At 43.0% G+C, this 13112-nt stretch overlaps 1 protein-coding gene across 6 annotated transcripts in view; it reads right to left on the reverse strand.

Annotated features, from left to right (window-relative positions):
• Positions 1-13112, reverse strand: part of RPGR (retinitis pigmentosa GTPase regulator) — a 61859-nt gene that overhangs the window by 17852 nt on the left and 30895 nt on the right. For all 6 annotated transcript variants that reach the window (XM_029929441.1, XM_029929444.1, XM_029929445.1 and 3 more), the window contains 3 exons: positions 4273-4386; positions 2979-3036; positions 1360-1448 (listed from right to left, as the gene is read on the reverse strand). In XM_029929441.1, coding sequence (XP_029785301.1) covers positions 1360-1448; positions 2979-3036; positions 4273-4386 — 261 coding nt within the window. The remainder of the gene's footprint in view (positions 1-1359; positions 1449-2978; positions 3037-4272; positions 4387-13112) is intronic.

The following is a 13112-nucleotide window of genomic DNA, read 5'->3' on the forward strand; positions in this document are numbered from 1 at the left end:
TTCATCTTCCTCCCTCACATTTCATTTCCTTTTCCAGAGTCCTTTCCTGAGCTCTTATAATTGGAAAAATGTCTTCACGGGATTGCTATGTAGTAGACTATCTGGTAAGTGTTCTTTTACTAGACAGAGAGTCTAAACAGTCCCTAATATTTGATCTGATGTGCAGACAGTACAAATTATACTTCTGAGAAGGATAGTAATTCTGAAGTATCCTTTGAGCTGGGTCACAACGCTCTCTTAGATATGGCAATCTAAACATAACGCCATTTTCATCGGGGTAAGACTATTCACGAAGTAATTTTTAGTCGAAGCTAACACCGGGGGACCTGTGCCGGAAGTCACCCTGAAAGGAATTTCAGAGTAGCAAGAGACAAGCCGTGTACTGCTCTGAGGGCTGCCCCTGCTTTTACTTTCACCCTGTCCTCTTTCCCACTCCCTTAGGTTTTATAGTTCGCTGTCAACCAAAACTATTTGCTAAGTATTTACCATGTACCAGGGACAGCGCCACCTGCTAAAGATCCGCTGGAAAGCAAAACAGAAAATAGTTTCTATCCCAGGAAGCGGCAGGCCCGTGGAGAGACAGTCATAAAGCCAATAAACATACACTTAACTGTGTAATTGCCAGTTATGATAAAAACAAAAAAAGGATGACAAAGGGGTGTTATGTGAGAGAACAGTAAGGGGACATAATGTACCCAAGTGCAGCTGGTCACAAAAGGCCTGTATGTAGACATGACTAACTTAAACCCAAATCTGAAGGCTGAAGAGGTATCACCAAGGCCTTTCATTTACCTTTTATCCACATTTCCTCCTAACACTTCTACCCTCCAGTGTGACCTCATGATTAAAGAAAGTTCTGCAAGTGGAAAGAGAAACTTCCCCAGAGCAGCGGCATCTCTATCGGACCGTCAGTGACTCTAGAACAGGTACTGGGCAGGAGAGACTGGAGTCGCTCATTGTAAATTCTCCTAAGCACGAGTATCTTGATTTTTGTATTCATCCTCTCTAATTCTCGATTTTGTCTTATTTGCTTTTAGACTCTCATGATGATTATACTCTTATAATTCAAGCAGGAAAGTTCTTTTGTGTTATCTTTTGCCATGAGTTGAATCAGCATGAGTGGGATGATTGAAAGGAACATGCTATTAAATTCTGGCAGGGCAATCTGACTCAATCTCAAGTCCGGTAAATAAATACGCATGTTAACATGTCAAACAGCACTTGAAATCCTTCACATGTGTTTGGGTCTAAAAACCTCATATTAAGGAGTTGAATTATGTGGACCACCATTTAAAAAGGAGGAGGAGGCAATTCGATACTTTGGTCTTAACACTAAAATGAAAAGTAAATTTCACTTACCTTCCTTGGTTTTTTTAGGTGTTTTCTTGTTGATTCAGGGTCATCCAGGACTTCTAGAGAACTGCTCTTTGCACGGTCATACATGCTCCCTACAAAAGGATATATTTAAAAATATTTTTTTTCTAAATAACAAGAAGAAGAAAGTTCCTGATGCCCTCAGTGCAACTCCATCAAGCCTGACTTAAGGGTAAATACTAAAGAGGGCGTGGCACTGGAGCACGGGACAAGGTCTACACTACATGGTTCCTGAAAGGCCGAGTTAAGGCAAAAGGCTCAGAATGACCTAACCAACACTGTAGACGTTTGCATGACTAGTACCCAAACGTAGCTACAAAGGTAACAGTGTTAGGAACGACTTGCGTAAAATAGAAATTACCTTTTTAAAATTATTTGCACTCAAATGGACATGTTACTTTTTAGTGTTTCAAATTGATATATGTGCTATATAGGTGAAAGATGTGATCTTTTTTTTTTTAATTAAAAAAATTTTAATGTTTATTTATTTTTGAGAGAGAGAGAGAGAGAGAGAGTGCGCAAGCAGGAGAAGGGCAGAGAGAGGGAGACACAGAACCCGAAACAGGCTCCAAGCTCTGAGCTGTCAGCACAGAGCCCGACACGGGGCTCGAACCTATGGACCATGAGATCATGACCTGGGCCGAAGTCAGTCACATAACCGACTGAGCCACCTGGGTGCCCCGAACAATGATCTTTTAAATACACTCATGAAGCATATGCATTCCTTTAATTTTGTATTATCCACTACTTAAATCCTCCTTTTAATTTATTTTTAACACTTTAGACTACATGCCAAAAATACTTACAGATGATAAATATTTTAACATTTTAATTAAAATATTCTAAAACTACTCTTTCTGCAGAAGTCAGAAGGAAAAAAGTATTAAGGGAACTATTCCCCCTTGTGCCTAAGTTCAGGTCAGATATCCACTGCTATAAACGGTTATTTTTAATGAGAACACAGCACAAAGCACACTCTGATGTGATGGTGTGGAAACATGATATACGGGTGGGCTGTACAGCAGAAACCGATGATTTGGGTGCAGAGAATGTAAGTCTCAAGGGTAACCACAGACCCCTCTATTCTGTGGCAACTGTTCTCTGACACCAACAGCCAGGCTTGGGGAAGGACCTGTCTTAAATGTCCCCGATAGGATCAAAGACTCAGGTCTGAGCTCTGGGGGTACATGACACAGCTGGCCGTGGCTCCAGGCCAGCCCGGTCATTAGCAACGGGGTCTGGCAGTGCCCACCAGGCATATAAATTGAGATGTGGGACAAAAGCCCAACTCACTACTACTGATTGAAAAGGAAAAAAGGCAGTGAAAAGGCCGTCTTAAACCACTTAAAACTGACACACTAGTAGCCACGAGTCAGGCAAATACTTTACGTGAAGAAGTTGTGGTGGTGATTACGGAGAACAAAGCAGCCTGGGTCACATATTTCATAGCTTGTTATGAGAGTCAGGTGACGGTAAAAAGGATAAAGCAGAATACAGGTGTAAGAGCTATAATGACTCAGTGACGGCATATACGCGCACACATGCGTATGGACGTATGTGTGTGGGTTAAGGTATCCAGCTTTTAAAGTTAAATGTGTTCACACCTTTTGGGTTTTCATTGTATCCACAAAGAGCTCCTTCCACTTGGTTGGTTTTCTCGTCCTATAAGCAATAAAGAAACAATGTCATAAAAAATATAACTGAGATGGCCTAGAAAATGTCCTGGATTCAGGCGAGGGTTCTCGAGTCCGCCGCTAGCAGATAACATAAACGGGCAACTACTGCTTCACTTTGTTGGGCTTTTGCCTTAGATGCAGAGTTTCTTCTAGCTTAAAGTTCTATTACAAAAAGTTGCATGATTCTACTCAAAGAAGATTCAGGAATGTTAGCTGGTATATGAATTCGCTCAACATTTTACACGGTCAGACTGAAGTTTAAGGAACTCTATGTTAAAGAGTTTTATGGACCCCCCACCCCACTTGGAGCTCATAAATATTCCTTATAAATATGTCCCTACCTCTGAAAGAAAATAGTAATTGCTAGAACATCTTTTTTTCTCAGTGAGAGGAAGGAGTCTTGAGAAAGAAAATGACGTCTAGAGCACAATCCCATTTTGTAAATGAAAAACACACGGATGTGAAACACCACACGTTTTAAAAGAGGTACACACACTGAAACCGAAACTGATTCAATATAGTGTCGTTCAGTTTGGGTTTCTGAATTCCATGTGTGTGAAATGAATCCAGAGCAGTGTTAGCAAATAAGTGATTGCAAACCTACCAACTGTCTCCTAGCAGTGTCATTCTTGGACAAAACTGCCCAAAAGAAGAGATGATTCTGGCATCCCTAGCTCGACTCTCAAGCTGACTTTCTCTTCCTCGGTGATAGCGCCTCCTTTGCCTCCTATAAATCCTTTCTTCTATGCCACATCTGCACAGAACTGATCACAGCCTCCAGCACTGCTGTGAACAGCTTTCTCTTATGCACATACGTGTAAATACACACTTGTATGCGTGCACACACACACGTTCCACTTCTGCCACTGGGATAGGGCTCCTAACTTTGTCATTTCATCCTGTCAAAGACCCAGGGCTGAACTTCTCGGTTCATTTCTCAACAGTGTACTATACTGGCCCGTATCAGGTGATTTGTACTCAAGCGGGGATCAGAATGCCACCAACAAGAGTGGAAAGTGTCAGAGACAAAGTGTGCCTAATTCATACATTTGGCAAAAGCTTTTCCTACAGCACATGAACAAAGTTATTCAGAGAAATATTTCTGCTCCCAAAAGAAGTTGGAATCTGCGCCCTGCAGAGATCACGGAACCGCACACTTTCTCTTCGGCGGGATGTCAGGATTTAAGCGCAGATCCGCAGACCTTTTCAGTGGTGTCAATACCTTTTCAACTGAGCTGTCATGTGCTTTGTCTGCAGGAACTTTTTGCTTGCCTTCCAGATTCTTAAAAATTTCACTCATCTCCTCTAGCTCTTCATCTTCTGAAAATTCAAGATCCTGTGTCAAAATGGATAATCGGGGAAGAGGTAAGATTTTCTTTTAAAAAAAAAGATTTGATATTGCTGTCGTAAATAATTTATACCATCTCAAAGAACACATAGAATATGGATTCAAGGGCTGGAGTGAAAGACATAAAAGGCTGCATAATCTATGATGCATGTCAAGTTACTATATTACCAGGGCTTTTATGCACATTGTTCTATTTCAACATTTTCAATGGCTAGGATTTCCAAAATTCTATCTGCATCTATGACAAGGTTAAACTGGGGGGGGGGATTAAATATGTTTTCAGAGCTGTCTCAAAAGAATGATTTTAAAGTTTAGAGAAGTTCAAAAGCTTTCTATTGTAGAATTATAAGATGATCATATGTATATATTACATTCATTTTCCAAAACACAGGGATTTAAAATCACTCCAGAAGTACAATTCACTGATATTCATGAGAGAGAGAGTTAAGTATAATTACTTACATTCCAGGAAGATAAAGGGACGTAGGCAGTTTAAGTGGTCTGCTCTTGGTTATTTAAAGCAGAAAGAAAACCAAACAGAGGCAGAACTTAGTCCATCTGGCTCTTGCCCAACTAATCCAAATTATGAGACAGCCTGTCTATGGATTTGACATAGTAAATCACGTAATACTAAGTATAGGCAGAAAATATTCATTGTGTTCTGAGTAACTTTATTCTATACTAAGGTGTGTGTGTGTGTGTGTGTTTTGCAGTTTCATATTTTGGGTGCAATACTGCTTATTTTTTTGTCATTAGGGGATCAGGCTCCTTACTGGACTTTTGCCCTATGCTTTTCATTAAAGGCACAATGGCCCCTAAAATAGGTGAGGCAGTAAGTAACTAGTGCCATTTATGCCCAAAAGAACATTTTCACAAAGTTCACCTGGACCATACCTGCCTCAGATGACACGCACCATTTATATCCCTTCAAGACTGTAACTAGCTTCTCACGGTCACCTTCCAGGTGACTGTTTGGCTAAGGATAAGCCGGACACCCAAAGGAATCTTTCATGGGTGATTTGAAAATAATGCTTCTAATAACTAACTCACCTGTCTTCTGGCAAAAATACAGAACATGAGAGTTCAGGCTAGGGAGAGGATATGTTTAGATTTCACACCTTAGTAACAGATGTAGGTGGCATCCTCAGGCCAGTAGCAGTAAGGGTGTGGCCTAACAGCACGGCCACTAAGGACAAGCAATCCAGAAGTGAAGGTTTGAGATTTAAAAGAGTTTCAGAAGTTGTTATGGGAGGGCTTGACTTAGCTCAAACAAAGGTCGGTGATTGTGAGAGGGAAACCGGGAGAGGAAAACAGGGGCCAGGTTACATCACATTACATTAAATCTACCTTAAAATTACCTTACCTTATGTTACATTACATTAAAGGATGTGCTGTACATTTAGGTTGGGTAGGGTTAACTACAAGGTAGCTACCATTACCAAGTATTTCTAAAGCTTTTTTTTTTTTCCTAAGCGACTTATCTGGTACATTATGCCTAGCCATGAGTACATTATGAGTAGTGAAATGATCAGAGACTACCTTGGAGGGGAATGGGAAACATGATTACTAGATGTAAGATCGCTGGCTGATGGACGGAGGTATTCATGAATGTACATAAACAAAGGCCAACTAGAAAAGAACAGTGTTCCCAAGACAGAGAGTTTCAGACTCTGTCTGACTATCTCCCAGAGGGAGGGTTGTGATCTGTGTTCCAGCAAAGTCCTTTTCACTCAGAGAGTTCCACTACTTTAGCACCTGGCTCAACTCCAGTCACACCAGCTAACTAAGGTATTAATGTAACCACAGGACAACATCGTGCAACTATACAAAGGAACATGACATTTTATCCTATTTTAGAAAGAAGCAAAACACTCATCTCTTTTATAATGAACTATAAATGTGCTCCTTAACTTTGAAACTCTGCAACAATGAACAACTGCTGGAATGATATCATCTTCTCGATTTGAGAAAGCTCTTAGAAAACACGTTCACTAAAAATCACATCAATTGTAGCACGGGGTACATAAGCACATTGAAAATTAATCTACTCACATCTGGACAACTACTTTAAATCGAATAGAGTACTTACCTTTAAACCAGAACACTTTAGGAGAGATTGGCAGAATACTATCATTTTACAAAGAGAAAGGGGCAAAGATTAAGTACATTCTGGTCACCACAGGCACATAAGACATAAAGACTTCTAGAATGGTCAGTGGGAACACATGTCATGTTGGGACCCCGGTAAAGAAGCGAACGGGCCTGGCTCTCACAAGAGGACTGTTGTCTCCTTGGTCAGACACAGCGCAGGGAACTGCAGCCTGGGATCTGGCCCAGGGCCACGCATTTTACATTTCTTACGGGAAATACCAAGAAACCAAACGTTCTTCGTGAGGTGTCAGTTTGCTTAAGAGTACGATCACATCGCATACTTGGAAAACTAGAGGTTGCATCAGACGCTGGCAGAGTAGTCACCCTGGGGGGATGGGAAATGCCTGCAAGAGGGGTGGTTGTAGGGGAGCCGCTGGGGAGCTGACAGTGTGCTCTTCCTTGATCTAGATGTTGACTACAGGGGCAGGTTCAGTTTGTGGAAAACACACTGAGCTGGATACACATGCACGAGATATGCCCTTTTCTGTAGGTCTTCTATTCCAAAAGAGTTGTTAAAAAGTTTTGAAACGGTACTGTAAAGGGTAAAATTTTGTGCTATGATTCTGGATTGGTGAGATGCCTCAGTGTCATGTAGGATAGACAATGTTTTCCAAGTATGTTAGTAGAGCACAAAATGTTATATCTACATAATACTTGGTGGGGAAGTGTACATTCTAAAATCCCAATTTCAAGGCTTTTTAGGACAAGAAGGGCTAACATGTTAAGTTCAGGTTTACACCACCCGGGAAATCACTGAGGCAGGAAGAGAGAGAAGGAAGGGCATCCCACAGAAAGACCTAACTACTGCTTTCCAAGCTCTGCTCTGTCAATCACGGCCCGAGCAAGGTGCCTAATTAATGTATTATAGTCTTTCTGTAATGACACTAACACCTATCTCATGGGATTTATATGAAGATGAAAAACATGATTTACAGAGAAAATAACAAAAGCAAATGATAAGTATCTGTATATAAATATAAGTGGTTTAAAAATATATATACATGTGATTTTAAGACTGCCTAGTGTACACTGAGGCCTAACCAAAAAAACCAAAAACCAAAAAAAACCTCAAGATGCTCAGTCACATTTGCACCATAATGCCCCAGATCTTATCACCAGAAAATGATTCATTTAAAGCGTACACCTATTTGTCCGACCCTCTTGCACACATCCCTTTATTCCTGCCAGGACCCCAGCAGCTAGAGCAGCCCAGGATGACAGGGAAGTGCAGGGGCCACTTTGACTGGGCTATGGGCCCGTGATGCCTCAGGTTTCCAAGAGAAGTTCAAAAAACACAGTTTCGGTATAAAATGTCCAGGTATTTCAGTGTTGGCAATGGACTCAGATGTTAAAAAGTCATTGCGTATGCCAAACAAAGTAAGTCTGCAAGCCAGAGTGCACCGATGGGCTCCCAGGTGGACCTCTAAATTATCAGCTTCTAATGGCACTACCTTGTAATCCCTAGACTTCTCCTTCTTTCTCTGTACCAATCCCTTAGCTCATTCCTAACCCGGTATCTCCACCACCAAATACATTCCAGTTTGGCTCTGACTAGCAGGCCTGCAAAAGTGAATATAATGCTTAGCATACAGAACCTTTTGCTAGAAGGCAGTTTTCATGTGTTGAGTTATTCTTTAATCTATCTTGATTAAACACACACACACACACACACACACACACACACACACACAGAGTAGGACACAGCAATGATGCCTAACTGAGTGAATACCATCAGTTTTCACCATGCTTCAAACGCTGAGGGGCGCAGATGACCCGTGGATGGTGTGCAGTTTCACTCTACTCTGTATTGAAGGGTTATTCATCGTTATTGTTACTCACTTCATTCCTACAGATCTACTGTCTTAAGCCAATTTGGTGGGGGAGTAGGTAGCTATGTGGTATTTAAACAGAAGTCAGGTTCACAGGACTAGACTCATGCACAGCTGTCAGTGATCGGGAGATTCATGAGTGTAACTCTGCACCTGACTTGATATGGTCAGAGGGGACAGAGTGACACAGATTTCCATTTGCTGAGTACCCCTAACATGTTTCATGGGTTAACTAATTTAACTACTCAAAGACCCTTCCCTTTCTAAAAAGAAATAAGACTCAGAAAAGTTTAAAAATAGAAAAAGAAAAAAAGAAAAGAAAAGAAAGGGGAAAAAAAGAAAAGAAAGGAAAAGAAAAAAGAAAAGAACTTTTCCAGGTGTTCACACAGCTGATGTTTGAAGGGCTGGGGTTTTGAATCCAGGCCTGCTGGGTGCCAGGGCCCAGGCACTTTCCCAGAGCTGCCGCCCCCAGAGCTGCTCCCCCCACGTGCTGAAACTCAGGGGGCTGCAGGCTCTTCCTTTTTGTTGATAAGCTCGCTTCAACATCATCTTATGCTTGTGTATGCTCGTATAGAGTCATCGCAAGTCAAAGTCTAAGATGGTTTTGCCCAGGGCACCGAATCCCTGATTTCTCTGCCAGGCAGGCTTCCTGGAGCACCCTACTGGCTGGCGGTGTGGGCCTCCCCCAGACCTCTCTGAGGCCTCCATCACTGCTTCCTTGGCTGGGGCGGTGCCTCTCTTTCCTAGACATGTTCCTACCCGGCCTCCTTCTCAGACTTCCCTCACTCAACCTCCACCTTACCTACTGATGCTTCCTCAAACTCGGTCTTCAGTCCTCTTCCCTTCTCATACTGTGAGTGCCGCCTCTCACTCAACTCCACGCTTTTAACTTCCCATAAAAGCCGGTGACACCCGGCCGTCTCCCCTGAGCTCCAGGCCCAGACACGTACCTGTCTGCTGAACATCTCCTGGAGGTCAGACCTCAAGCAGGCTCCGAAGTTTGCCCCTCCTCCTCTGTTCTCAGCATTGGCAAAGGGCACACACATTCCACCCAGTTCTTCAGACAGAAGCAAGGAAAGCCTGGCCTTTTCCCTCCCTCCAAGGTACACCTCTTTACTAAGTCCTCCAATTCTATCCCTGAAGTTCTCCTGAGAGCACATGTCCTTGACTCTGTCCGCACTGTCCTGGTTCAGCCCCTCTTCTGTCTCTGTCTGGTCTCCTGGAGCTGCCTCCTAGGCCGCATCCCTAGCTCTGGTTCTCTGCCTCTCCACCAGCCCCCCACTCCATATTGTTGCCAGAATGTTACAAAAGGCCAAGTATGATCGCCTTGCTCTTGCTGTTGAACCACTTTTATAAACACAAAAGGCCGTTTGCCTCTATCCAGGACCAAGGGATACTATAGGCTGCGGTCACACCGAAACACACTCGTGGCTCCCATCAGCCTGGAGAGCCACAGATTTGTTTTCTGAGCATGGTTTTATGGCTGGGTAGTCCTAGATAAGGACACGGGGGTGCCAGGGGGCCAAAGGGCACAGTTAAGCCACAGTTAGAACCAGAGTCAGAGGAACTCCTTTTACCTGGGGTTCTTTCAAGAAATCCGTACCTACCGAATGTCCCTGACAGGTGACAAGGCCACAGGAGTTGGACCATAAGCAGCCCTCATCTCTTGACATCTACCTGATTTCGGAAAGCTCCTGTCCCCTTTTTGGTGCTTAGGTACACACTTAATGGTTGAGTGAATCACAGGCACCAAATATGAAGTTGTGGGTCAGGTACAGCAGAAGGAATGAAGGAAGGAGGAAACACAGCACCTTCCTCTATGGCAGATTTTATCTTCATATATGTGAAGAGCAAGTTCACCTCTACAACGTAGAACAGAAAACAGCTCAGTGCACTCACCTCCAGAGCTGCCGTTCGGCAGCTGCAGACGTTCATGTGGAAGTCCTTTGTAGCTTACCTGAAAGTACTGTTCTGCCAGAGTCCTCCTGGCAACGGGAACTCAGTGGACTCTACATGCACAACTCACACTGGCCTCGGTAGTGATCAGTGATAAACTACAATAAAAGCTTCATCAACTGGCACATGGGGACGATACAGAAGGGAACGGGTTACTGCAAACTAGTTAACCAAGTACGAATTCACAACTCCAAATGACTAGGCCTGTTCTCTTTTGACCAGAACACTGGGTCTACTCGAGCTACTGTTTCTCAAAGAGCATAGAACAGGTTTTTGGCCAGCGAAATGTGAAGCAAATGGGCAGGAAACGCCGTTTAAAAGCAGCTCTCTAGGCCGGCTCCAATACTGAGATGGGCACATGGTAAGAAGTGCATCTCAGTATTGCTGGCTGGTGATTCTTCGGTGCAAGAAGAATGCCCACACCTTTTATGTTAGTAACTTGAGCGTAAGAGTTTCTCTTCTCCCTGAAGGCTTTTCCTTTATGAACTCCTGTTCAAAAATCCATCTCAGTTAATCGCTTTGACCTTTTCAATAACTATGCGAGGCCCTAGAACTGACAACACGGCACATACACTGTGTCAAAGCATCAACTCTACCCCGCTGGCACTTACTGAACGTGGCAGAATTTGGTAGAACCGTGCAATGCCAAATGAGCATATGTGGTTAGTTAGAGGAAGCGACCAGATATCCCTGCAGCTAAAACAAAATCTGCCAGTGCTCCTAGGAGTTTCTTCTCTTTGTATTCTAGTCTCTCTCCCCAGATTCTTGCTCACGAAGAATCAAATGTGCAAAGGATCCCACTATACAAAATTCACAGGAAGTTTACCATCAAGATCCTCCTTGATGAAAGACAGTATAAGAAATCCCTGAAGCCCAAGATGTGGAAGGGGCCAGAGCAGTGAATCCGTTGAAAAGGGAGCTATGAATAAAGACCAATCTGGCTGCACTGTACATACTGAACATTTTAAGGGAAGACTGAATTTACACGAATGGAAATCCAGCCTCTCTAAAATTCAATACATGATGTTTCTCTTTCCACACACAATTACTGATGGTATACACTTGATGTTTATTTTACGTGAAGCATTCCGACAAGCAACAAGCTGAGAATTACAGAACAGTCAGCGAAGAACAGGTTGAAGGGTACATTAGAGACACTGGGAATGAAGATTCTGACAGGACAGTTAAAGGTCAGAAGTTATAGTTTAGAAATACAGAATGACAGAAGAGACGTTAAAGCTGCCACAAGTTTCTAAGATTAAAGAACAATATTTTACAGAAACTCAATTAATTTTAAAGTGTAATTTTTCTTCCTTAAAAAACTCTTCTGCAAATAGCCAACATGATGGGAGTAAATCAGCCTGTTAGAAAGAGTCTGCTCGTTAAAAGGGACTGGCGTTCTACCATCGACTCTTCTCCATTTTACACGCGAGGAAAATGAAGCCCAGCGGCAAGCTCTGCCTGGGCAATAAATACGTAAAAGCCATACACACTTCCAGAATAGACGTTTAACTTCACCTCCGCTTCATGAGATATACTGCCAGTTGCGCAGACAGTAAATGAAAGGCATCCCGTTACAATCTGAGCCCTGAATCTAGCCCTCACTCAGCAGACTGGTGCAAAAAGGACACATAAAAGGTAAAAAGACAGCACTACTTTTTAAAAATGTGAATCTTCCATTTCAGCTTTAGAAAGGCTTAAAAAATCTTCAGAAAATCTTTTAAAATTATTCTATGTAGTAGGCAACTTGTAATCAGAGACTAAAATAAATATATAAGAAATGAGGTGTTTTTATAGCACTTTAAGGATCTGTGCCATCTTTAAAGGGAACAGTTTGTCTATACAAATGCAGTACTCTTAGTTAGGCTACACCCGTTTTCTAAATCTGTCTTTAATGAGGAGTATATAATGTTAACTATCTGCTATGACCATTTTCTAGTGATAGAGTTATAATACGGAGGGAAAATACACCAAAGTATTAGCTTAAGAGGAGCCAAATTTACCAGGGCCTTGTGTTGTCTTATCAGTCATTGTTGTACCACACATAAAATGACCGTGACCTAAAATCAATTTAATACAATGTACTAAGTGTCTATGACATGTAAAATGTTCAGATTATTTGGCTGGACAATATCAGGTCAAATTCAGTTTGTTACTTCAGTTCTAAATAATGTGGTAATACATTATTCCAGAATTTTTTGGAACCTGGCAGCCCATTTTCTAAAACTCGTTTTGACTGCTCTGGCATTTTGAACCCCTGTCCCTCACGCTCTTTCCCCTTTCTCTCCAGGTCAGCGATAAGCTTTCGGGGGTAGGCCCTAGTCTTGTCATATCTCACAGACCCTTTGACTTTGCTCACTTTGTTGGACTCTCTTACTTCGGCCTGTCTTTCCTGCTTTTTCCTTTCTTCATCTCCTGACTCCTGGTATTTCCCCTCTTCTTCTTCGTCATCCTCCTCGTCTTCCCTCTCCCTCACTCCCCATTCTGCTTCCTCCCCCTCTCCTTCCTCTTCCCCTTCTTCCTCTTCCTCCTCTTCCTTGTACCCCTGCCCTTCCCCGTCTCTTTCCTCCTCTTCCTCCCCTACCTCCTCTTCCCCCTCGCCTTCCTTCTCCTCATCCTCCTCATCCTCGCCTTCCTCCCCTGCTCCTTCTCCCTCCTCCCCTTCGCCCTCTCCTTCTTCCCCTCCCCCCTGTCCTTCCTCCCCTTCCCCCTCTCCTTCTGCATCTTCCTCCTCCTCCCCATCCCCCTCCCCTTCCCCTTCTCCTTCCTCCCCTTCCC

This window comes from Suricata suricatta, chromosome X, assembly GCF_006229205.1.
Source record: "Suricata suricatta isolate VVHF042 chromosome X, meerkat_22Aug2017_6uvM2_HiC, whole genome shotgun sequence".
NCBI lineage: Eukaryota > Metazoa > Chordata > Mammalia > Carnivora > Herpestidae > Suricata > Suricata suricatta.